This window comes from Phaenicophaeus curvirostris, chromosome 3 (genome assembly GCF_032191515.1).
Source record: "Phaenicophaeus curvirostris isolate KB17595 chromosome 3, BPBGC_Pcur_1.0, whole genome shotgun sequence".
Classification (NCBI taxonomy): Eukaryota; Metazoa; Chordata; class Aves; order Cuculiformes; family Cuculidae; genus Phaenicophaeus; species Phaenicophaeus curvirostris.
The window spans coordinates 43,741,519-43,767,433 of NC_091394.1; the positions used below are offsets into that span (position 1 = coordinate 43,741,519).

The 25,915-nt window shown below is 45.6% G+C and overlaps 3 protein-coding genes across 6 annotated transcripts in view; 2 read left to right on the forward strand and 1 right to left on the reverse strand.

Moving 5' to 3' along the window:
* CIDEA (cell death inducing DFFA like effector a) overlaps positions 1-25,915 on the reverse strand; it is a 557,707-nt gene that overhangs the window by 316,682 nt on the left and 215,110 nt on the right. The gene's annotated exons all lie outside the window — the stretch shown is intronic.
* CEP76 (centrosomal protein 76) lies at positions 1,682-19,634 on the forward strand. Of its 3 annotated transcripts, none has more exons than XM_069853795.1 (12): positions 1,682-1,754; positions 4,001-4,156; positions 4,483-4,564; positions 4,953-5,177; positions 6,240-6,425; positions 8,225-8,322; positions 8,955-9,083; positions 10,846-11,037; positions 11,718-11,884; positions 13,685-14,018; positions 15,197-15,414; positions 19,298-19,634. In XM_069853795.1, the coding sequence occupies exons 1-12, from the start codon at positions 1,692-1,694 to the stop codon at positions 19,434-19,436; spliced, it is 1,989 nt and encodes a 662-aa protein (XP_069709896.1). In that variant the 5' UTR covers positions 1,682-1,691; the 3' UTR covers positions 19,437-19,634. The 3 variants fall into 3 exon arrangements, with proteins under 3 accessions (XP_069709896.1, XP_069709897.1, XP_069709898.1); XM_069853796.1 differs by having other exon boundaries at positions 8,955-9,056; XM_069853797.1 differs by lacking the exon at positions 19,298-19,634 and having other exon boundaries at positions 15,252-15,373.
* Positions 22,740-25,915, forward strand: part of SPIRE1 (spire type actin nucleation factor 1) — a 132,952-nt gene continuing 129,776 nt past the window's right edge. For both annotated transcript variants that reach the window (XM_069853781.1, XM_069853782.1), the window contains exon 1: positions 22,740-23,049. In XM_069853781.1, the coding sequence (XP_069709882.1) occupies positions 22,740-23,049 (310 nt within the window). The remainder of the gene's footprint in view (positions 23,050-25,915) is intronic.

Here is a 25,915-nt window from a genome sequence, read left to right on the forward strand (position 1 = left end):
CATTCTGTATAACCCACAAAATACAGTTACTCAAATGAACACTTAACATAAGATGGCAAGGTGCACTCGCAGCCGAAAGGCCAGCCGTGTCCTGAGCTGCATCCAAAGAAGCGTGGCCAGCAGGGAGAGGGCTCCCTCTGTTCAACTCTTGTGAGACCTCATCTGGAGTATTGTGTCCACTTCTGCACTCCCTAACACAAGAAGCATACAGAACTGTTGGAATGGGGCCACAGGAGGCCACGAAGATGATGGGAGGGCTAATGGGTCCAGAGGAGGGCTACAAGGATGATCAGAGGGCTGGAGTACCTCTGCTATGAGGACAGGCTGAGAGAGTTGGGGTCGTTCAGTCTGGAGAACAGAAGGCTCCAGGGTGAACTTACAGCAGCCTTCCAGTACCTGCAGGGGCTGCAAGAAAGCTGGGGAGGGACTGTTAACAAAGGCTTGTAGGGATAGGACAAGGGGGAACAGGTATAAACTGGAGAGGGCAGATTTAGACTAGACATAAGGAGGGATTTCTTCACCGTCAGGGTGGTGAGACCCTGGCACAGGTTGCCCAGGGAAGCTGTGGCTGCCCCATCCCTGGAGGTGTTCAAGGCCAGGTTGGATGGGGCTTTGGGCAGCCTGGTCTGGTGGGAGATGTCCCTGCCCATGGCAAGGGGGGTTGGAACTAGATGATCTTTAAGGTTCTTTCCAACCATGCTATGATTCTATATTTCAGCTTAAATTGAAACATTCCACTTTATGTAGCAGCAAGTTGAAGGAAGGAATAAATCATTAAGAATAATCAGATCTTGGCCAGCTTGCAGTAAGCAAGAATGTGATTTTAACAGGAGTTTAGCTTGTTTACTACTTGAAACTAGTTGAGGTTAAGGCTGGACATCAGAAAAAAAAAGAATTTAACAGAAAGGGTCATTGGGCACCAGAACAGGCTGCCCAGGGAGGTGGTTGAGTCGCCTTCCCTGGAGGTTTTTAAAGGACAGGTGGATGAGGTGCTGAGGGGCATGGTTTAGTGGTGGATAGGAATGGTTGGACTCGACGATCCTGTGGGTCTTTTCCAACCTTGTGATTCTGTGAAACAAGGACAGTCTGCCAGCAGAAACAGAACTGAGCTCACCAAGAGGATACAAGGAGAAGATAAAGATCATCAGAGGATTCTGAAGACACAAAGAAGCTATGATGTAGATTCGAGAGCGGGTGATAAGTTATGATGACGAGTCCTATGTATGTTTAACCAATATTTCCAGAATATGTAACCAGTATTTCTCGCAATCTATATAGAATCCTAGAATCCTAGAATAACCAGCTTGGAAGAGACCCACCGGATCATCGAGTCCAACCATTCCTATCAAACACTAAACCATGCCCCTAAGCACCTCGTCCACCCGTGCCTTAAACACCTCCAGGGAAGGTGAATCAACCACCTCCGTGGGCAGCCTGTTCCAATATATGAATATGTACGTTTAACTAGTATAAAAATCCCGTAAGCAGCCTCAGTGGACCCACATCAGGCGAAATGATTCCCTGCGTGTCAGGCGTGGTATTACTAATTAAAGCAATACCTGCTTGATAATAATAATCCAGTTGTCATTGGCTGTCGCGCCCGGGCCGTTTGGCGCTCCCAAGCCGCCTCTCGCGGGGCGGGCGGGGCGGTCCCGGCGCCTCCCTCCCTCTCCCCCCGCGGCGGGGCGGCCATGGCGCTGGCGCCGGGGAAAGCCGCGGAACTGAAGCAGATCATCCAGCGGCAGCTGCTCAGGGTGCGGGTCCTGCTGCTGGGGGGAGAGAAGGGGTTGGGAGTGGAGAATGTGTGTGATGGGGGGTGCGAGGAAAGGGAGTAGGGGGTGTGTGGAGTGGAGGTGTGGGGTGGAAGAAGGGGGTGTGGGGTGCATGGGGGTGTGGGATGGAGGAGGGGTGATATGGGATGGAGGATGTGTGTGGGATGAGGGTGGTGTGGGGTGGAGGAGGGGTGATATGGGATGGGGGGTGAAGGGGGTGTGTGGGATGGAGGAGGGGGGTGTGGGATGGAGGAGAGGGTTGTGGGATGGAGGGGTATGGGTGTGGGATGGAGGGGGGGTGGAAGTGGTTGGGAGTGTCTGGTGTGTTTGAGGAGGGTGTGTGGGGGGGTGTATGGGGTTTGGGATATATGTAGGGAGTGGGAACGGAGAATGTGTGTGATGGGTGTATATTGGGGTATGGGGATAGTGGGAGTGGGGCTGTATGTGGTGAGGGGAGGGGGGTGTATGTGGTGGTGGTGGGAGCGGTGGGTGTGGGGGATGTATGAGGGGCGTGTGTGGGGTGAGGGGGGGTGTGTTTGTGTGTGGGGTGTGTGCATGGGATGGGGAGGGTGTGTGGGGTCGATGGGGTAGGGGTGTGGAGAGGATGGTAGTGGAGGATGTGTGTGGTGGGGGTGGGAAGGGTGTGGGAGAGGGTGTGAGGGTGGTGGGAGTGGGAGTGGGGATGTGTGTGTGTTGAAGGATGGAGTAGATGGGGTGGTGTCAGGGGATGTGTTAGGGGTTGGGGCGTGGGTGGTGTGTGGGGAGAGGAGTGGTCTCTGTGTGTGGGTTAGTATGGCTCCCTGGCCCTGGTGACAGCCCTGCTTGAGGTGCTGTCAGGGCACACAGCATGCTTCCCCTCTGCCTGCACCATTGCCCTGTTTTTCCTACTTCAGACGCTTCCTGGGCACTGTTTTGGCATCTTTGGGAGGGCCAGCAGCCGTGGATGCCCTTGCCAAACGGCTAGCCCAGCTTGCAGCCTTCCCCCCTACCCCAGGTCACCTCCTCCCACCTCCTCTCTTCATCCTCATCTCTGTTCTGGGCTACAGAGAAACTGAGCCGAGATTTCTGCCCTCCCGCCCCCGGGTCAGTTGCTGCTCTCTCAGTCTGTGTCTGTGCCAGGTTGAGGGCAGAGAGAGGAGTCCCAGGGTGAGGCCTGAGGTGCTAGGGGGCTAAGAGGCAGAGGAAGCACCCAAAGGGTGAGGATTTTTTTTGCTTGCTGCTTTTTGAGTGAGTTTCTTGGGCTGGAACTTGAACTGATGAGGAAATAAATGTTATTGTTTTAACTGGCTCGTTGTGAAGTATTGGGGTTGTCTCGATGTGTCCTTACATCATGCTGATGTGGGAAACAGGTGTGCAGATATGTGCAGTTTCATAGCTGGGATGAAGGACAGAAATTCTCTGTCTTCCCTCCTTGAGCACAAGGAAAGCTTGCCATGGAGACTTCCTACTTCTGTGTCTTACTTGCAAGTATATATGTTTAGCCTCAAGAAGAGAAGGCTTCTGGGAGATGTTACAGCTGCCTTCTAGTGCTTACAGGGCAAAGCTGATGGGGGGCTCTTTATCAGGGAGCGCAGTGTTAAGGTGAAGGGGAAATAGTTTTAAGCTGAACGAGGGGAGATTTAGATTAGATATTAGGGAGACATTTTTGTCTATGAGGATGGAGAGGCTCTGAAACAGGCTGCCCAGAGAAATTGTGGTTGCCCCATCCCTATGGGGGTTCAAGGCCAGGTTGGATGAGGCTTTGAGCAACCCGATCCAGTGGGAAGTGTCCCTGCCTGTGGCAGGGGAGTTGAAACTAGATGATCTTTAAGGTCCCTTCCAACCCAAATAATTCTATGATTCTATATAAATGTGTACTTTTTTCACTTTAAAACCTCCCAATAATCCATTATGCTATGTTTGAATTTTGCGGGAGACAAAACATAAAAACAGTGATTATTTTATTATTGATGGAGTTGCATTGAAGGGCTGTTTGTAAGGAGTGGAGTTCAAGGCAGGGAATGCTGTTAAGAGCAGTGAAAATGCTGAGGTTTTTATGCTCGTGATTTTTTTAACTGGCAGAGCTGCTTTGGTGAGGCACTGTAACTTGCTTGTTTAATTCTGAAACGATTCCTCTTTTGGGGTAGTTACTTCTATATTCTGAGTAGAATACCTGGAGCGGCTGTTTAGTCATAACAGCAGCTGTACAAAGAGCTTGTATTTGTACCATAAAATGAATTTTCTTTCAGATGGATGTCCATGGAAGGATCAGAGAAGTTCTTGCTGAGACTGTACGCGAAGAGTTAGCACCTGAGCATCAGGAGTTATCCACGGAAGATTTGATAAAAACCTTACAACAACAAGGGATCATCGATGATGTTATGAAGGAACTTAAATTTGTAACTGTAAGTAGCTTTTGAAGAGTGGAAATATTTTTGCTTGTTTCTCTTTTTGGCTTGGTGTTTTGACAAAGTGAAGACTTGCTACTTCTGAAGGTTTGTAATTGTTCTAATGATTTGTGACATATTAGGAGCAGAACAGCTACAGTTGGTTTAATGATAACACTATATTGGAAGTATTTGTTGAGTTTTTGTTACATCTCAAGCACTAGAAGGGAGCATACCTGAGGAGCAGCACACAGTTGAAGTGGCAGATTCTTTAATTTTTAGAAGACTGATAAGACCACTGTTGCCTTCTTTAATGCCTTAATAAGTATTAATTGTAATTTCAGGATGTGAGTGAAAAGGAAGAGACTTCAGCTCCAAAACCATCTACACATTTTGTTGACAGAGAACCACCAGTTTTGAAAAAAAGTATGTTGCTTTTTTACTTTAATAGTTGGATAATAGTTTTGAGAGAAATTTCAAGTTCATGATTACTGAGCTCTGAATTACTAGTGCAGTATGAACTGAAATAATTTATAGACTCCAAAATGTGGAGAAAGAGATGTTTTTCCTGCTTATCTAAAGGAAGCAAATTCATATAAGCAGCAGAAATGACTGTCACATGTTTTACTGGTTTTTAGAATTTTATTTATTTTACATTAAGATCTCTTCTTTATATTTTACAATCACTTTTTTCGAAGCACTTGTTTTAAAAAAGTTTCTTTTTTTTCCTAGTCTACCTGTTAGTTAACTGATATTTAACATGCTTCCTAAGGTCTGTTTGCAGTCTCTTCATTTTTATTGCTACGCTTTGCAGCTAACATTGACCCAACACGGAGGTATCTTTACCTTCAGGTTTTGGGTGGAAAAGCTTTTCTGGAACATCTTCAGGAACCGGAGCCTCTGCCTGGTCAAATCTGTTCTACCTTCACTCTGTGTTTACATTTTCGAAATCAGCGCTTCCGTTCTAAACCTGTACCCTGTGCCTGCGAGCCAGATTTTCATGATGGCTTTTTACTTGAAGTACACAAGGATAGCCTAGGTAAGGAATATGGTGGGTTTAAAGCTGATGCTATTGGATTTTTTTTTTGTGATTTCAGAGTTATGATGAAATATGTTATATATTATTTAGTGGCTTCCTTTCCTATTTTTTATTATGTTTTCCTAAGAAAAGTAATTACCGTATTAGATTATGCAACTTGAAGATCTTTCTCTACTCTTGTTTCTTCTTTTCCTTCTTTTCCACTCTAAAATAACCTGAAGTTTTGACCAGCTGTATCCATAATTGACAGCAATATGATCATCTCAAAGGTGGTAGGAGATACTAAGGTGGCTCCGATTTGCGTGAACTTTGTGTTGACAAGTGAAGAAAGGAAAAATAGATTTGTCATCGTAGGGAAGGAGAAAATTCAGTGTGAGTTCAGTTTGCCTACCAGTTTGCAAAAACCTGTCATCCACAGCTTGAATTATGGTTGTTCTGCTGGTAACCAGGGAGCATGGTAGGAGCTAAGTATGTTATGAAAAGGCTCTGGATATTGCCTGAGTCCTGTAGAAATCCAAGGCAGCTTGTTGAATGCTGGGAAACAGAGTTACTGCAGTTGGACTTAAGGGAAAGAGTGACTATGCCGTGAATTCAAAGAAAACCAGGCTTTGTTAGTTCTGCTCATGGAGCACTTTATATCATAGGGTCAAGTTTAACTACAGAGAGAGATTTTACCTACATGCCGATGTACAGTAAGTTGACCTGACACATTCCAGCATTTTAGAAGAATATTTTTAAGTTGCTTTTACTCAATGGTGCTTTAATATTCTTTATTTTCTTAAATGCTAATTCCATTTTTGGTTTTGTGCAGTTGAACCGGTTACATTGAAGTACTCAACTATAGGAATCTTTTTGTCTCCTCTCTGAATTAACTGTAATCTTTCTGTAGCTCTGTCCTAAATTGAGTTTGATTTTAAGATAGGATCATTGCTTACAGTCCTGAATGTGAGATTTTTTCTTAAAATGCAACGTATGCAGTGAATGTAAACGTGTGCTTTTTAATTTTGAGGAAGACTTGGGATGATGATATTCTTGCTATCTTATTTGGTTTAATAATGGCAGGTGATGGAAGTAAAATGATGGATGCAACCACTATGTTATCTATATGTGATCCAGTGCATATGGTTCTGATCAAAACAGACACGTTTGGTGAGACAGCACTAGTAGCATCCTATTTCTTGGAGTGGCGATCAGTCTTGGCTGCAGAGAACGGCATAAGAAATATTGCTGTTGAGCTCCTGGGTGTAGGTAAGAGTAAATAACAAGACTGTAATGATGACTTAAAATATTGTGTACTAAGCTTGATTGTAATTATGTATGGTGTAGTTCAAGTTTAGTTCAATTCATAAATTACTACAAAGTATCCTTAGATAATGTGTAGGAGATTAATGGTCAGATTTTTCTGATATCAAAAACCTAAAAATATGTATTCTAGATCCTGTGTAATAATGGCCTCATGTCTTGGAACTACCACGATTCGTTTTCAGCAAAATCTGGATAACTTCAGAAAAAAAACCTAAAGAAACAAAAATAAATCAGTTCATTCCCAGGAATGCCTCAGATCAGTGCACTGAAGAGTCAAGTCTAGCTTGTGTCCATGTCATAGCAAATGAGCAACTGCTGGAAAAAATTCTCTCTGTTGTGCTGCCATTTATTCTAGCAGGTGGAAGTATGTTTTCTGACGAAAGGGTTGAACAGCTTTGTTTTAGTTGCTTAGCAGTGTATTTTTGTGTATCACTTGTCCCCACTGCACTTTTTAGAAGTTCCAACCTAAGTTTTTAGGCTATTATGATTTAGTTAATAAAGATTAGATGTAGGACTCGATCAATCATGACTTCCTATGCTAGCTGTGCTGGATTTTGTTTAGATGGTAGCTGATGAGTCATTGGAGTTTTCTTTATCGCAGTTTTCTCTACCTGTTACGGTGAACAGTTCTTGGTAGTTTCAAAAGAGATTAAATTATACCTTAAAGTATTTTGAAGATTGGATATACTATGTAAATTAATCCAGATTGTTATCACTGTTGCCTGCTTTTTTGTGGGATGAGGTGATTTTGTGCAGTGTTCGATACAGCGAATACAAATCTTGTAAGGTATTTTGCTAATATGCTTGTTAGCTTCATTCCCCTCTGAAAAGGCTGACTATGGGCAAAACTTCAGTAAGCAATATTGATTTGTATAGTCTCTCAAGCGGAGAGCTGTTTATTTATAATGACGTGGAAATACATAACAAATATGTTGCATTTAATACTCAAATGGATGAGGGGAGGAGTTAAATCTAATTATTGGTAACTTTTTCAAAGTAATAAAGCCCAATCCAGTAAATCCTCTGCTTTTTCTCCTTTTCTAAACCTTGTTATTGTAAAAACACGTCAAGAACATCAAAGCCTGCTGCCATCTAAGATAAATAGACAGACTCCTATGCGAGGCTTCTGTGGCTCATATTATGCTTATAATCACATTTCTATTGCTTTGTAGTGCTTCTTGTTCTTTATGTAATTCTAAACTTTCAAACATTGCATTTATTGGGTTTTGTGGTTGGTTTATTCGGGCTTTTTTAATGTTTTAAAAGTTGAAAAATCTATTTGTGTGGCAGTCTGGGTCCTTCATAATAAACTGTAACCTGGAGGAGATGAACTTCACTACTTTTTCATTTCCAACTACTTAAACGTGAGCTACCTCTATAACCAGTGGGAATAGGCACTTCTACAGCGTATGACTCTGCTGCTCTATATTAATGCCTGTTCTAGACATTTCTAGAATTCATCTTGTACATCCTGGTGCTGGGTGCAAAGAGGGGCCTTGGATAATTATCTGGAATCCTGATATCTGCTTTTTTTGGTCAGATTATGCGTTCTTACAGTCTCATTTGAGTTTTAAGTTTAAGTAAAGATGCTTATTTTGCATATATATATATATTTTTTTTTACTTATTTTTTGGTGATTATATAGCTAAAATACTTGCTTGAATTATTTGCTGCTGCCTGACTGAAATGCCCGAAGTAGAATGAATTTGAGAGAACTGATTGAGATTTATTTTGGTTCAAAGGTTCAGAATCAAAGGTTTCCGTTGGTGTTTTAAACATCAGACTGGAAATGTATCCACATCTTAATAAGATGCTGTCTCCAGAAGTAACTAATACTCAAGTAAGTAATTTCTGGGAAGGCCGACTTATTCTTTTATTAGTGTGGGGAGGCTCAGTACTGAATTAGTTACATAGATTTTGAGGGCTGTGTTTTTTGAATGTTCAATACTACTTCTTTTCCCATTAAATTTAAATATAATTACAGGGGTTTTTTAAACTACTTTGTTTATACTGAACATTATTTGAAATATTTTTTAGTTGTATCAAAACTTTAAGAAGAAAAATAGTAAGAAAGATGCAACATACCTAATTTTCTTTAGGTAGTTTATATGTTTTCTTGCTCTCTTTCACACTTGAAATAATAATTTCAAGTCAGCTATTCTTCCTGGAAAGCCAGTAAATGTTGACTTGAAGGTGCATCCAGATCTGCTTATCAAAAGCTGAGCGATCCTTTTAAGGTGAATACTAATTCAGTCAAGCTTGATATATGAGCTTACAAACAAGAAACATAACTTGAGGGGTTTGTTCATTGGATTTTCATTTAAAAATACTATTCTTCAGCATTTGCATGACACACTTCAAATATTAAGTTGTATGTTACATAGGCCAAATTTGGTCTTAATGTACTTATTGATAATGTTGGGTTTTTTCCTGTTTGGAATTAATATGTGTGATTGTTTTTCTTGCCTGTAGTTTGCTTTGGAACGTCAGAAAACAGCAGAAAAAGAACGATTATTTCTTGTATATGCTAAACAGTGGTGGAGAGAGTACCTACAGATAAGGCCTACACACAATGTGAGGCTAGTAAAGATTTTTGCACAGGTTTGTAAATTTTATAAATAGATCAGTACTTTCTTAATCTTTTTGTTTTCAGATATATTTTGAATTTATGTGAATATAGAATTTGTATTTACAATATGGCTCTCCCTGGAGCATTCTCTTCTCTAGGCTGAACAAGCCCAACTCTCTCAGCCTGTCCTTGTATGGGAGGTGCTCCAGCCATCTAATCATGTTTGTGGCCTCCTCTCCATTTGCTTGAACACATCCATGTCCTTCCTGTACTGAGGGATCCAGGCTTAAGATTTTCAGGGCAGGGTTTATAGAGAAACAAAATATATATATTTTTAAGTAGGGAATTCTAGAGCTGGGAGTTTGGCTGGGGGCATGAGGTAAAAATGGGACTTGTACTATTTTGAAAACGAAGCAATGTGTGAATTAATGATATTCCACTTTCTGCACCCACAAAGCTACAGTAGGATTGGGAAGAAGGTTAGAGGGAAGGGTTTACAGATAGGTTTAGAAGACCAAGTTCTTCGCTACAGAGCAGTACAGAAACTGGCAGCTTTCAGAACACTACAGCAACCAGGCCACCTGCTAGTTCACTGTCAATAGAAAACTTATCTTGATTCTCCTGCTGCCATAGCAAATGTTAGTAAAACTGCCCTTAGAGGCCTTTCTCATTTCTGGGAGCAGAAGTGAGATGATCAGGATTGTTTGATAATATACTTATTAGGCAATTTTGCAGGCATAATGCAGAAGCATAAATTACCTGCCTAAAACTATATTACATAAAGAATGAATCTTTCTGGTGCATTTGTTTTTTCTTGCTTTCTAGCTGTGAAATAATTTCCAACAGGATTCCAGTCAACTTTAAATAAATGGTGCTTTCCTTATACCACCTTGCTGGAGAAAGCATGACAAAACCTTAATGGGGACAATGTGGGACTAGAGTAAAACATAGGAGACCAGGGTTTCCTGGAGCTGCAGGCATTTAAAAGGCTTTGATTCCCTTTTAAATACACAAACACAGAAGTACCAGTAGAGCCCAGTGAGAAAAAGAGGAGTGTTAAACTGCTTGACATAGCTTTAATCATATTTAATTAATCATAATTTCCATACAGCGCATAATAATACAGACATTTTCCAGTCATATTATCTTCTCATTTTTCCAAGAAATTAGAAGTTCTTAGTATTAATACTCCTGTGAATTTTATATATCTAGTGGCATCATTGTGAGTAAATTTTATTGACTTTTGGTGTTATGACAAGAGTTGAAATGTATTCAAATTCAGAAGCAAATGAACACCTTTTAAACTCTAAAATCAGCTGTTGAGTGCTTTATCCTTTGGCGGGGGGTAGGAGTGTGTGGGTTTGAGGGTTTTTTTTGTTTGGTTTGGGTTTTTTTTTTATTGGATGTGTGGGTGGCTGGTTTTTTTTTGTTTGCTTGAGATTTTTTGGTTTGATGATAGTGTGGAAGTTGGCAGTGGATAGGGCATGAACAGTTTCTCACCCGTTTAAGGGAATTAAGTTCAACCTGTGCTGCTCCAGGTGATTGAACTTCTAGTTTAGAATATCCTAATGGTAACAGGGCCAGCGGAAAAATCTAACAGTAAAGTCCCTCTAAACGAATTGCCTTAATGGTCCTGTATCTTAATTCTAGAAGGATTTTTGTGTCTTAATGTTTTTTCAGTTATATTTATTTCAGGAAGAATAAATCCTGTAGCAAAAAGAAGACGGTTTAAGCTAAGATGAATATTCTATAACGTTTGTGTGACTGGTGAATAAAGATATTTTATGTATTCAGGATGAAAATGGAGTAAACCATCCAGTGTGTTCATATATCAGACCACTTCGAGCAGGCCGGTTGCTTGACACTCCTAGACAGGCTGCACGATTCGTCAGTGTCCTGGGCTATGAAAGAGCTCCCGTAATTGGAGGAGGTAGTGGCAAACAAGAACAGTGGTGCACCCTTCTTGCTTTTCTATGTAGAAACAAGGTATGTGGAAATGGTCATTCCCAACGCTTCCATAAGATAGAAAGAATATTACACATCACTGTAACTGATTTATGTGAATTACCTGTGGTAGCAATAAATTTATGAAGGAAAGTTTTTTCCTGGTTGAAGGGAAGTGTAGCTACACATGACACTCAGTTGTTACACCTTTTTTACCTGTTCTACCTTTTTTAATTTCTGAACTTTGTCAACACATTCGAAACAGTAAAAATACAATAGAATTACCTTTTATCAACTGATGAAATTTCCTTAACGTGTGAAAATACTGTGTAATTACCTCTGGTATTTGCCTTATGTACATTTTGGCTTTTACTTAGAATGTTAGTTTTGTCTTTACAGGTCAATAGATTCTGGTTTTAGTTTACTTCAAGGTATCTTTATAATAATAATAAATGTTTTTCAGTATTTATCTTACTGTATATTTGAAAAAGAATAGTCTATTATTAGAACACACTACTATTTCTAAACAATTTTTCCTATTACAGAAAACTGAAACTTATCAAGTTCAAATCTTAAAATCTTGACTTCTGGTATGTGCTTTAGGTAAACAGGAGGGAAACATGACTTGTTAAATCATGATTAGAGAAATACCACTGTTCTCTTTCTTTAAGATTTTATCCATGCCTGATACTTAAACCAGTTTACTAATATTTACTGCCTAGGGTGACTGTGAGGATCATGCTAACCTTCTGTGCAGTCTTCTTCTTGGGTTTGGATTGGACGCCTTTGTGTGTGTTGGAACAAAAGCAAAAGGAGTCCCTCACACTTGGGTAATGACTTGTGGAACTGATGGAACAATTACTTTTTGGGAGAGCTTAACAGGACATAGGTGAGTAAAAGTGATATAGGACGACCGAGCAAAGTATATTAAGGCTTGCATGGGCTACTTTAGTTATTGCTCTTTGATTTTTCTTTTTTATCTTTACACCCTGTCATGAAACTCGTGTAATCAAAGACCAAAGTCTTTGAGTCTTTTTTTTTTTTTTTCCCCTGTGTACTGCTGTTGTTTGGAGAATAACTGGTTCAGTGTAAAGTGAAATACTTTTAGTAACTTTATCACAGTACAGCAAGTGTCTTATGGCAGCTGATTGCCATTGATGCTGTCACTGCCATCATTTGTAAAGGAGGAGATGAAGTCTGACATGATTGTTTAGGAACTGTTGTGGTTTTAACCCCAGTGGCAACTAAGCCCCACACAGCTGCTTGTCTACTCTTCCCCCGGCCCCCACAGTAGGATGGGGGAAAGAATCAGAAGGGTAGAAGTGAGAAAACTTGTGGGTTGGGATAAAAACCAGTTCAATAGATAAATTAAAAGCCATGCATGCAAGCAAAGTGAAATAAGGAATTCATTCATTGCTTCCCATCAGCAGGCTTCTGTTGAGTGTTGAGCCATCTCTGTGAAAGCAGGGCTCCATCACATGTAATGGTTACTTGGGAAGACAAATGCCGTCATGTCGAACGTGCCTGCCCTTCCTTCTTGTTCCCCCAGCTTTATATGCTGAGCACCATGCCATATGGAATGGGATATCCCTTTGGTCAGTTGGGGTGAGCTGTCCCAGCTGTGTCCCCTCCCAACTTCTTGTGCACCTCTGGCCTACTCGCTGGTGGTGGATGTGAAAAGCAGAAAAGACCTTGATGCTGTGTAAGCACTGCTCAGCAGTAGCCAAAACATCCTTCTATTATCAACACTGTTTTGGTTCAACACTATGAAGAAAATGAAGACTGTTCCAGCCAAAACCAGCACAGGAAAACATATTTTTTCTTCTTTCATGTGTGAAATTGGAGTTACATTGCCTTTTTCCCCCTGCAGAAATCTCTGCAAGTTCTCTGAGGTTCTCTCTCACATAAATCATTTTAGTAGAGCAATATAGAGCTGTTCTGTGTTCCAAGGCTTCTGGAGCCTGTTTGTAAAAAATTCTTTCCCTTCTTACTCTACATGTCATATTGCTTAAGTATGTAGAATGATACTTGGTCCCAATATTTATAAAAAAAAAAAAAAAGAAAAAGAAACACTTCAGACTTCAAAGAAAAGAGCTTCCTCTTTACTGATGATACCCAGCACTGTGATCTGTCCTGTTGTACTTCCTAGTGCTCTTTGAAGCATTACTTTTGGAAACATAATTTTTGTAATGTATAGCTTCAAGTTGAATTGGTAGAAACACAGTGGGACAATATATTTGAATATAAGACTTCTGGCTTTGTGAAAAGTGCTGATTAGTATCCAGTGTTGAAAATAAGCAGTTCTGTTTTGCCACTGTTTGTATATCTCTGATTAGCATTTGGAGAGCTATGTCCCCAAATGTGATGAATAGTGGGGAAACTGTATGTGTAGTTAATGTTGTTATAGTTGCAGAAGTTAATTGTTGTTGAATATCTGCTTGATTAATCAGCCTATTTTTCTAGATGTAATGAAAAGAGCAGTATATTATTTCATTGTTACACCTCCAAGATGTGTATAATTACTTCTCTGTAAATAAATGAATGCTATTTTGGGACAAAAAAAAAAATCTATTGACAAACTTGGCTTATATTTTTAAAAGGAGAAATGGTTTATATCTGTCTCATCTAAATATTTTTACCTTACCTTGAAATAAGGTGTATTAATAAGAAATTGTATGTTTTTTATTAGGTACATCCACAAACCTATCAACCCTGATGACCCTCCCCTTATTGAACAACCCAAGCCACTGTATCCTTATCGCACAATAGGTTGTGTTTTCAACCATCAAAAGTTCTTTGGAAACTGTCAGCCCTCTGACGCTGTGGAAGTCTGTGTGTTTGACCTGCATGATGAGTCTAAATGGAAACCCATGAGTGGAGAAGCAATAAAATCCGTGTGTTCCCCTGGATCAACATCTTCAGTTCCTGCTTTTCCTCCTCTGTGTGCTTCCACAATAGATGCTGCGGTAACAAGCAATGAGATAGAATTGCAGCTGAGAATACTGGTCTCTGAACATAGAAAGGTAATACTATTTGAGCATTGTCATTGATCTGTTGTAGTAATAAAGATGCATGTTTTTACTGTGCACTTGTTCTAGACAGCCCTTTGTTAGTTGTAGGCTACTCGACTATTCCTATCTTTGCAATGTGTTTTCCATCAGCTTTTGCCGAAATGTGGTATGTGAAAAGTGAAATAACAGAAAAATTATTTGGAAAGGCTGTACTAAGCTAGGTTAGGCATCATACTTAATTGCAGTGGTGATTCTGTAACCTCTTGCATGGGCACTTCCCCCTACTCTGGCTTTGCCCCTCCTTCTAATTCTGTGATCTTCAGCTTCCTTGCACCTGCAGGCTACCTATGAGTAGTCTGTAGAAGCTAGGGAGGTCAAATCTGGTTGTCAGTGGGCTTTGCCTATCCATTACAAATGTTTTTGTTTCCCAGATAAAAGCAGGCTTTGAGCTTGTCATGGTCTTTGACTGCTTTACAAAATCAGAAGGTAATTTTAGAAGTTAGTTTCATGCTTTATCAGGATTTTTACAAGACATAATGTGCCAGAAACTACTTTTACTGTGCAAGATACTAAGGAGATGATATATCAAATCCCTGTTAGCTTATGTCTGGTTTTAATGGGATTTTTTGATTGTTTTTATCTCCCCACACAATGCTCGGCCTTTGAAGTGGCAAGTAATTCTCAGAGTATGAATCTCATGCTATGTTGAATACATACGCGGTAGATTTTTGTACTCTGCCCTTGTGGGGTGGTAGGAGGAGGGTGCACGTACATGTGTGTGGGTTTTGGGGAGCTGTTGTGCATTGTTCTCTCAGAAGTGGTTTTCCATGAGAGACGTGGGAAAAATGTGAGGTGAATCTTGGTTGATCTTTCCCATATTTTTGCTCTGCATTTATGCGCTGTCTTCTTACATTTCATGCAGTGATACTGTAGCTAAAACATCATACTCGGCAGGTCTTGTTTTCTTCTAGTACTCTAACTTCATTTTCTGGTAAATGCTTGATATTTTGTTGATTCTTCTGGTTGGTGTGCGAATCAAGTGCAAATCTTACTGCTTTGTGGATTCACGACCATTAACTAGAAATTAAAGATTTGTCATGGATTTCTTTGAGTCTATACGGTATACAAACTTATTAATATCCTAATGTTTGTTCTGCATGGTTGTCATCATTCTGTGACTTGCTTCTCAGGATCTTGGCCTTTCTACTGTTTGGGATGACCATCTATCCTATCTGTTGTCACCAGCATTAGCAGCCTATGAGCTGGAACGCACAACAAGCATTTCCACAGGAAATGAGGAGTTTCAAGATGCTGTAAGAAGAGCAGTTCCTGATGGTCACACGTTTAAAGGGTTTCCTATCCATTTTGTGTACAGAAATGCCAGGAGAGCATTTGCCACCTGTCTTCGGTAAGTTTAAATGTAGAGATATTTATGTTAAAACAAATAATTGTGAATTATGAATTAGAGCTCGGGGGCGGGTGTGTGTGTGATAATGGCATTTAAAGAAAATTAATTTCTGTAAATCAGAACTGGAATAAGAGTTGTGTAGTATGTTTAATAGAATCATAGAATCCCCAGGTTGGAAAAGATCCATCGGATCATCAAGTCCAACCATTCCTATCAAATACTAAACCATGCCCCTCAGCACCTCATCCACCCGTCCCTTGAACACCTCTAGGGAAGGTGAATCAACCACCTCCCTGGGCAGCCTTTGCCAGCGCCCAATGACCCTTTCTGTGAAAAATTGTTTCCTAATGTCCAGCCTGAACCTCCCCTGGTGGAGCTTGAGGCCATTCCCTCTTGTCCTGTCCCCTGTCACTTGGGAGAAGAGGCCAGCACCCTCCTCTCCACAACCTCCTTTCAGGTAGTTGTAGAGAGCAATGAGGTCTCCCCTCAGCCTCCTCTTCTCCAGGCTAAACAACCCCAGCACTCTCAGCCATTCCTTGTAAGACCTGTTCTCCAGCCCCCTCACCAGCTTTGTTGCTCTTCTCTGGACTCGCTCCAGAGCCTCAACATCCTTCTTGTGGTGAGGGGCCCAGAAATGAACACAGTATTCGAGGAGCGGTCTCACCAGTGCTGAGTACAGAGGGAGAATAACCTCCCTGGACCTGCTGGTCACGCTGTTTCTGATACAAGACAAGATGCCATTGGCCTTCTTGGCCACCTGGGCACACTGCTGGCTCATGTTCAGTCACTGTCAACTAACACACCCAGGTCTTTCTTCTCCATGCAGCTCTCCAGCCAGACTTCTCCTAGTCTGTAGCACTGAGTAGGGTTGTTGTGCCCCAAGTGCAGGACCCGGCATTTGGCCTTGTTAAACCTCATGCCATTGGACTCTGCCCAGCTGTCCAGCCTGTTCAGATCCCTTTGCAGAGCCTCCCTACCCTCCAGCAGATCTACACTTCCACCCAGCTTAGTGTCATCTGCAAACTTGCTAAGGGTGCACTCAATGCCTTCATCCAGATCATTGATGAAGACATTTATCAATGAACAGGGCTGGACCCAGCACAGAGCCCTGGGGGGCCCCACTTGTCACTGGCCTCCAGCTGGATTTCACACCATTTACCACCACTCTCTGGGCCCGGCCATCCAACCAGTTTTCCACCCAGGAGAGTGTGCGCCTGTCCAGGCCAGAGGCTGACAATTTCCGAAGCAGAATGCTGTGAGAAACTGTGTCAAAGGCTTCACTGAAGTCCAGGAAGACCACATCCACAGCCTTTCCCTCATCCAGCAGCCGAGTCACTTTGTCATAGAAGGCGATCAGGTTAGTTTGGCAAGACCTGCCTTTTGTGAACCCATGTTGACTGGGCCTGATCACCCAGTTCTCTTGCATGTGCTTCGTGATAGCACTCAAGATCACCTGTTCCATGACTTTCCCTGGCACTGAGGTCAGACTGACAGGCCTGTAGTTCCCTGGGTCCTCCCTGCGACCCTTCTTGTAGATGGGCACAACATCAGCCAGCCTCCAGTCCAGTGGAACTTCCCCAGCCTTCCAGGACTGCTTCCTTTCTACTGTATTGTACTTCCAGCAGATGTCTGGAAGATTGAAGTCTCCTGTGGGAACAAGAGGCATAGTTCTAGAGACTATCTTCAGCTGTTTATAGAAGAGCTCATCAGCCATTTCTTCTTGGCTGGGTGGTCTGTAACAGACTCTCATCACAAAATCTGCCTTCTTTTGGGCTCCTCTGATTTTAACCCACAGGCACTCGATCTCCTCATCACCATAATCAAGCTTGACGGTATCAAAGTCCTCTCTTACACAGAGGGCTACCCCGCCTCCTCTCCTACCCTTCCTGTCCCGCCTGAAGAGTTTGTACCCCACCATAGCTGCACTCCAGTTATGAGTCATCCCACCACGTTTCTGTGATAGCAACGACATCATAGCCTCCTTGCCCTACAACGGCTTCCAGCTCTTCCTTCTTATTACCCATGCTGCGTGCATTGGTGTAAATGCACTTCAGCTGGGCTGGCAAACCTTCAGCCCTCATAGAGGGAGTAGAGTTTATTCCCAATTGTCTGGACACTGGAGTAGCTAATGCCAGAGTGCCAGTATCTTCCTCACTGTCACCAGGTGTAATCACCCCCACTTGCTGTGTGATGTTGTACTAGTGGTCCTCACCAGCACACCATCTCCGAGTCACTGGTGTCCTACTTTCAGGCTCACTCCTGTCTAGCCTGGTCTCATCCCCCTCCCCCTTCACATCTAATTTAAAGCTCAGTTAATGAGCTTAGCTAGATTTTTAGCAAGGGCTTTAGCCCCCCAAGGAAACACATGTGTCCCATCCCTAGTAAGAAAGCCTGGGGGTGTGTGGGCCACCCTATGATCAAAGAAACTGAAGCCCCTCTCCTCCCACCAGGCTCAGAGCCAGGCATTAATCAGTTTCTTCTTTTTGACTTCTTGCTCCTCTGTATTTAGCATTGGAATGGAGTTAAATACTACTTGAGCCCCAGAGCCCTCCATCGTTCTCCCTAGAGCCCTGAAGTCTCTCTTAATGGCTTTGGGCTTTCTGTTCTCTGTGTCATCACTACCAGTTTGGAATACTATCAGAGGATAGATAGTAGTCTGTCTCGTGGACCAGGGAGGGAAGTTTTCTAGTTAACTCCTTCACCGATACCCCGGGTAAGCAGCAGACCTCTCTGTGGAGCGGGTCCGGTCTGCAGATGGGTCCCTCCATTCCTTTTATAAGGGAATCCTCTACGACAATAACTCTCCTCTCCTTCTTAATGGAGGATGTTTTTATGTTTTTCTGAGGATAGTGCAGTCTAGGGAAGGATTCTAGACTGTGGGAGCCATCATCCTCATCCTCAGGGTTGGATTCCACCTGCAGCACTTCGTATTTGTTCTTCAGGGGGATCTGGGGTTTTGTTGTCTGGGCGGGGGAAGCAGGTTTCCTCCGTCGGGCAGGAACTTGCTGCCATTCCCCATCTCTTGTTCCCCCAACCTTGCAGTTTGCAGGTGGATGGTGTTCAGACACACCAGCTCCAGCAGCCTGCTGAGTTTGTGAGAGGGCACTGCTCCACTGGTCAGTCTTCCTCTCACACTCCCTGATGGTCCTTAGCCTCTTCACCTCCTCCCTTAGCTCCTCCACCATAGGAAGGAGTTCCCCAACACGAGCACAGCTTCCACAAGTGGAGCCAGTAACAGAGGCACGAGCTGGTGTGGGAGTGGGGCACTGCCTGCAGCCCACGGTCTGGGTAGGTGCATGCACCCACTGCAGCTCTGTCTGGGTGGCAGCATCCATCCTGCTTGCTGCCGCACCCGGTGCGGCTTTAATCTTCTGCCGGGCGGCCACCATGGTCTTCAGTGTCTTCTGGCTAGTCTCTAGCCCCTCTCTGCGGCCTGCCTGCTTGCCCTGCCCTCTCGAACTGCCGCTCGAACTGCCCCGTGACAATAACGTGCCCTGCTCCTCTTTGCCATACTCCTCTTCACCGTGCTCCCAAGGGACCATTCACACAGTAGCTTCCGGGACCGCCCCCAAATAGGTCATGGGGCACAGAGCTTTTACCTTACATTGGCAAGTTCCATCATGATAGACTTCTCATGGATTAAGTTAAAGAACAAAGAGTTAATTTATCTGCACTTGTTAAAAATGTTGAGTAGTGGTGTTGTTTTCCTCCAAGGCAACAGCCCCTGCACTAGAGAACAATATTATTATTTGTAATGACAGACTCATGACACTCATTGTTATTTGAGTGTTAGTCACCTTTGAAATAATCACACATATGTAATTGAAAACTTAATAACAGCTTAGTAATATCTGTTTCTCTTGTTTTCCTTTTTGTCAAATAGGTCTCCTTTTTGTGAAGAAATAATCTGCTGTAGGGGAGACCAAGTGCGACTTGCAGTTCGTGTACGAGTGTTCCCATACCCGGAATCTGCATGTGCTGTTTGGATTATGTTTGCTTGTAAATACCGCTCTGTCCTTTGAAAGACAACAACATCATTCAGCTGTTTTTAAGTGTGCAAAATAGCGTGTGGATATAAATCACGCAATTGGAAACTAACATTGTGTTCTATATAAATGTCACTGATTTTGGATACCTCAGTGTGTGTATTGAAGAGGATTGTGTAATGATTGTATTTATAAAGAGAATTTATTTTTAATAAAAGTTACTTTTAATACTTACAGGAATGTGGGTCAAGTTACTAAAATGTGTGCATGAAATACTAGTTTCTCATCTAAAGTTCTGCGTTGGTGTGAGAATTCATTTACAAAAAAGCCTGTTTTACCTCTCCAGGGCCAGAGACTCTTTTGCCTCTCCTTTCCGGCCCAGGGTGTGCTCTGTGAGTGACCAAGATCCAAAACCACTGAAGTTTAAGTATGTGTCTGTTCCACAACAGAAGTGATTTCTGCTTCTTTTGGACTTAGCGATAGCTCCTACCATCAGTTTTAAAGAACAGTTCAGTCAGGTACAGGTACTCTTGTAAATTTATGAATAACTTATGGATTTTTTAATGTTTAAAATTAAGACTCGGATAGCTGGACACGTGAATAGTTAACGCTGGGTTACATAAAGTGGTTTAACCTGATGCCTTTTTCCTGACCTTAGCTTAGGAGGTTTCTGAGGTAGAAGTTGTGGCCAGGCCATGTTGCTTAACCTGTCATGATTTCGTCTCATTCTGACACTCGGATATGTACTTAGTTATCCACTTTGTTTGTCTTAAACCTGTGGATGATGATTCTGCTCAGTGTCTTTTAGTCTTCAGGCTTTGAAAACTGACAAGCAGTTGGACTTAATGAACTTCTCCATACCATGCTGCTCATGTTTTTCACCTTGTGGGCTCTAGCCGTCTCTTTTTGAGACTGAAGAAAGTGAAACAGTTTGATTCTTCTGTAGAAGCCATTCCATATCTTTGATTATCCAGGTCTACCTCCTTTTGTTCTATTTGTAAGAAAGATCCAACTCTCTGCTGGTGCTGGAGCAAAAGAACCAAAACCTGAAACAACTAATACTAGAGAGGCTTCCAACACCTCCAGCTGGCATTTTACATGTACGTGTACTCTGAAGCGTGGCTGTGTGATGCTGGTTTCATCTTTTCTCCTCAAGTGTTAAATACTGCCTGCTGCAGCACCTGGGTTTTAACTTGAGACTTCAGTAGCACATAGTGTAATTACTTGCCCTGCTGCTACCAGATGCAAGGTACTTGCCAGATCCATTTTTGTGTTATCCTCCACGACTTCCCTGGGTAGCCTGTTCCAATGCTTGACAATCCATTCAGTGAAAAATTTTTTTGTAATATCCAGTCTAAACCTTCTCTGGTGCAACAGGGCTATTTCCTGTCATCCTGTCACTTGTTACTTGGGGGAAGAGACCAACACCCACCTCTCTACAACCTCCTTTCAGGTAGCTGTAGAGACCAATGAGGTCTCCCCTCACCTTCCTCCTGTCTAAACCAGCCCAGTTCCCTCAGCTGCTTCTTGCTTGTGCTCCAGCCCCTCCACCAGCTTCATTTCCCTCTTCTGGACACACTCCAGTTCCTCAATGTCTTTCTTGTAGTGAGGGGCCCAAAACTGAACACAGTATTGAAGGTGTAGCCTGACCGGCACTGAGTGCAGGGGGCATGGTCACTTCCTTGGTCCTGCTGGTCACGCCGTCTCTGATAGAAGCCTGAAGGCTGCTGGCCACCTGGGCAAGCTTCTGGCTCATATTCAGCAGGCTGTCAACTGGCACCCCCAGATCTAATCTAACGTGAAAGGCTGCATCACAGAGTGCGGTGGATATAGCTAAATTAAACAGCTGTATTTAAATGCCAGTTGTGTCTCATTTGATTGATGTATATTACACATACGTGACACTGCAAGAGAAAAAATGTACCCATGTTCGATATAAGTGATGGAACATTGGAACAGGGTCCCCGGAGAGGCCATGGAGTCTCCTCTGGAGATATGCAGAAATGTGTTCCAGTGCAACCTCCTGTAGGTGACCCTGCTTTAGCAGGGGATTTGGACTGGATGACACCTAGAGGTCCCTTCCAGCCCACACCGTTCTGTGGTTCTGCGTGCAGTCAGAAACAGGAGTTGACTCGGGAGAGCTGGGCATTGCGTGGCCTTTGCAGCGTGTGGTTCTCTGCATCCGCGGGAGTGGACGCTGCCCGAGGCCGGCTTGTCCTTCCCATGCTTCTGTCTGTCCCATAAAGCGGGTGCTATGGGGAAATCCTGAATTTCCTTTTAGAGGTGTGAGCTAAAATCATAGAACACCACAGAGTAAAAACATTTTTTTTTACGTGAGTTTTAAGCTCTTGAGTCTCCACCCCAGGAAGGATTTTTCTGTGTGAAGCACTCACCCTGGCTTGGGCCAAAGCTGGGACCAAGGGTGCGGCTGTGCCCCTCTGGTGTCCGGGTGCCTTCGTGGGCAGGAACTTCAGTCCCTGACTGTGTTCGGAAGGCGATTCCCTTTTGGCCCTTGCCAGCCCTCGCTCGTCACACTTGCTCTCAGGCTTTCTGTGTGGTGACTCCTGCGTTATCCGTGTCTAAGGCAGCCTGGCAGCTGACGGGAGGTTAAAGCACCAGACACGCGTGGGTGCTGAGCCGTGCTGTGCCGAGATGAGCTGTGCCAAGCCAAGCCGTGCCAAGCTGTGTCGAGTCGAGCACCGAGCCGTGCCAAGCAGAGCCGTGCCGAGTTGAGCTGAGCCGTGCAGTCAGGCCGTGCTGTGCTGAATTGTAGCTGAGGCGAGACAAGCTGAGCTGAGCTGAGCCGAGCTGTGCTGTGTTGATCTGAGCCATACTGAGCTGAGCCAAGCTGTGCTGAGCTGAGCCATGCCAGGCTGAGCTGTGCTGTGCTGAGGCAAGTTGTGCCGAGCCGAGCCGAGCCGAGCCGAGCCGAGCCGAGCCGAGCCGAGCCGAGCCGAGCCGAGCCGAGCCGAGCCGAGCCGAGCCGAGCCGATCCCAGCCCAGCCCAGCCCAGCCCAGCCCAGCCCAGCCCAGCCCAGCCCAGCCCGGTGCGTGCGTGCGCGCGGCCGGCAGGGGGCGCCGCGTGTCCGCGCGCGGCGGGCGGGGCGGGGCGGGTCGTGGTGGGGCGCGGCGGCCGTCGCGTTGCTAGGAGGCGCGTCCCGGGGGCGGCGGCGGCCCGGGCGCTGCTCCTCCCGCCGAGCGGGCGCTGCCGACCCGGCGGCTCCAGCGGGGCGGGGAGGGGACGATGAGCGCGAGCGCGGCGGGGCCGGGCGGCAGCGCCACGAGCGGCAGCGGCGTCGGGCCCGGTCGCTGAGCGGGGCGGCCCCGCGGAGGCCGGGGATGGCGCTGCCCGGGGACCGCGACGCCGAGCAGCGTCCCGGCGCCTCCGCCGCGGAGGAGGAGGAGGAGGCGGCGGCGGCGGGCGGCGGGTCGCGGCCGGAGGCGCTGTGGCTGGAGGAGATCCTGCGGCTGTACAACCAGCCCATCAACGAGGAGCAGGCGTGGGCCGTGTGCTACCAGTGCTGCCGCTCGCTGCGGCGCCAGCACCGCCTCGGCCCGAGCGGGGCCATCGCGCGGCTCCGCGTCTGCCGCGACGGCACCGTCACCGCCGAGCGCGGACAGAGCCGCCCCGGGAGCGCCGGCCCCGCAGGTGAGGGCAGCGGCGGGAACACCGCGGGGGCCGGGGCGGGAGGCGAGGAGTGGGAATGGGGATGCGGGGAGTGGGAGTGGGGATGCGGTGAGTCGGGATGCGGGGGTGGGAATGGGGATGTGGGCAGTTGGGATGCGGGGGATAGGAGTCGGGATGCAGGGGCTGGGAATAGGGATGCAGGGAGTTGGGACGCAGGGAATCGGGATGCGGGGGTGTGGGGATGCGGGGAGTCGGGATGTGGGGGCTGGGAATGATGATGCGGGGAGTCGGGATCCGGGGGTGGAATCAGGATGCGGGGAGTGGGGATGCAGGGAGTGGGATGGGGAGAGAGGGATGCAGGGAGTGGGATGCAGGGAATCAGGATCCGGGGGTGGAATCAGGATGCGGGGAGTGGGGATGCGGGGAGAGGGATGCGGGCAGTTGGGGTGCAGGGAGTCGGGATGTAGGGGGTGGAATCGGGATGCGGGGACTGGGAGTCGTGATGCGGGGTGGGTGGAATCAGGATGTAGGGAATGGGATGCAGGGAATTGGAATGCGAGGGGATGGAAGTTGGGATGGGGGGAATCGGGATGCGGGAGTAGGAATGGAGATATGGGGAGTTGGGATGCAGAGAATGGGGATGCTGGGGGTGGAAATGGGGATGCTGGGGGTGGGAATTGGTATGGGGGGAATCAGGGTGTGGGGAATTGGGATGCTGGGGGTGGGAATTGGGATGCGGGAGCTGAGCCCACACCCACTGTGGTTGGGAGCATGGAAAGGTGAAAACCAGTCACTTGGAATCGCATCCCTTGCGTGTGGGTTCGGTGCCTTAGAATCGTGTCATGTTTTGGTGCGTAATAACACGTCACCTGCACCCGCAGCGCCTGCTTTCGGAGCTCCCATGGCTTAAACGCTTGTCTCGTGGCGTCTCCCAGAGAGGGTTTGGCATCAAAAGGCACCTGTGGAATCGATTTAGGGGAATGCTAAACAAAAAAGCCCTGTACACGTACCAAGGGCTCAACACCAACCATCTGCCTTTGTGCCAATACTCAGGAAAAAGCTATTTCCCATTGGAAAGGAAAAGGAGGGCTCATAGAATCTTGGAATCATAGAATAGTTTGGACTGGAAGTGACCTTAAAGATCATCCAGGCTCAGAGAATCATAGAATAGTTTGGGTTGGAAGGGACCTTAATGATTACCCAGTTCCAACCTCCTGCCATGGGCAGGGACACCTCCCACCAGACCAGGCTGCCCAATATCTCTCGTTTCTTGGCATTTCAAAGCTTCTGGTTATGAATGTGGGAAGGAACGGTTTTGGTTGCAAGTAAAACTTGGTTTCTGAATAGAAATTAAGGCAGCTGAGGTAGCAGAGTGTTGCCATCAGTGATTGCTCAGGCTTAGTGTTCAGGGCCAGGCTGGATGGAGCTTTGGGCAGCCTGATCTAGTGGGAGGTATCCCTGTCCATGGCAGGGGGTTCGGAACTGGGTGATCTTTAAAGTCCCTTCCAACCCAAACTGTTCTGTGCTATTTTGAGTGCTATCATGAAGCACATGCAAGAGAACGGGGTGATCAGGCCCAGTCAACATGGGTTCACAAAAGGCAGGTCTTGCCAGACTAACCTGATCGCCTTCTATGACAAAGTGACTCGGCTGCTGGATGAGGGAAAGGCTGTGGATGTGGTCTTCCTGGACTTCAGTGAAGCCTTTGACACAGTTTCTCACAGCATTCTGCTTCGGAAACTGTCAGCCTCTGGCCTGGACAAGCGCACACTCTCCTGGGTGGAAAACTGGTTGGATGGCCGGGCCCAGAGAGTGGTGGTAAATGGTGTGAAATCCAGCTGGAGGCCAGTGACAAGTGGGGCCCCCCAGGGCTCTGTGCTGGGTCCAGCCCTGTTCAATGTCTTCATCAATGATCTGGATGAAGGCATTGAGTGCACCCTTAGCAAGTTTGCGGATGACACTAAGCTGGGTGGAAGTGTGGATCTGCTGGAGGGTAGGGAGGCTCTGCAAAGGGATCTGGACAGGCTGGACCGCTGGGCAGAGTCCAATGGCATGAGGTTTAACAAGGCCAAATGCCGGGTCCTGCACTTGGGGCACAACAACCCTACTCAGTGCTACAGACTAGGAGAAGTCTGTCTAGAAAGCTGCCTGGAGGAGAGGGACCTGGGTGTGTTGGTTGACAACCGACTGAATATGAGCCAGCAGTGTGCCCAGGTGGCCAAGAAGGCCAATGGCATCTTGGCTTGTATCAGAAACGGCGTGACCAGCAGGTCCAGGGAGGTTATCCTCCCTCTGTACTTGGCACTGGTGAGACCGCTCCTCGAATCCTGTGTTCAGTTCTGGGCCCCTCACCACAAGAAGGATGTTGAGGCTCTGGAGCGAGTCCAGAGAAGAGCAACAAAGCTGGTGAAGGGGCTGGAGAACAGGCCTTATGAGGAATGGCTGAGAGAGCTGGGGTTGTTTAGCCTGGAGAAGAGGAGGCTGAGGGGAGACCTCATTGCTCTCTACAACTACCTGAAAGGAGGTTGTAGAGAGGAGGGTGCTGGCCTCTTCTCCCAAGTGACAGGGGACAGGACAAGAGGGAATGGCCTCAAGCTCTGCCAGGGGAGGTTTAGGCTAGACGTTAGGAAAAAATTCTTTACAGAAAGGGTCATTGGGCCCTGGAACAGGATGCCCAGGGAGGTGGTTGATTCACCTTCCCTGGTGGTGTTTAAGGCACGGGTGGATGAGGTGCTGAGGGATATGGTTTAGTGTTTGATAGGAACGGTTGGACTCGATGATCCGGTGGGTCTCTTCCAACCTGGTTATTCTGTGATTCTGTGATTCTGTGATTTAGAAGTGAACTTGGCAGTATTAAGTTTACAGTTGGACTTGATGACCTTGCAAG

What these genes read in the sequence shown, in the direction of transcription:
- CEP76 (XM_069853795.1), top strand. Translation starts at nt 1,692, where the DNA reads ATGGCGCTGGCGCCGGGGAAAGCCGCGGAACTGAAGCAGATCATCCAG. An exon ending in CAGAAGTAACTAATACTCAA is followed by an intron (nt 8,323 to 8,954) that starts GTAAGTAATTTC and finishes TCTTGCCTGTAG; the next exon opens with TTTGCTTTGGAACGTCAGAA. An exon ending in CTTTTCTATGTAGAAACAAG is followed by an intron (nt 11,038 to 11,717) that starts GTATGTGGAAAT and finishes TTTACTGCCTAG; the next exon opens with GGTGACTGTGAGGATCATGC.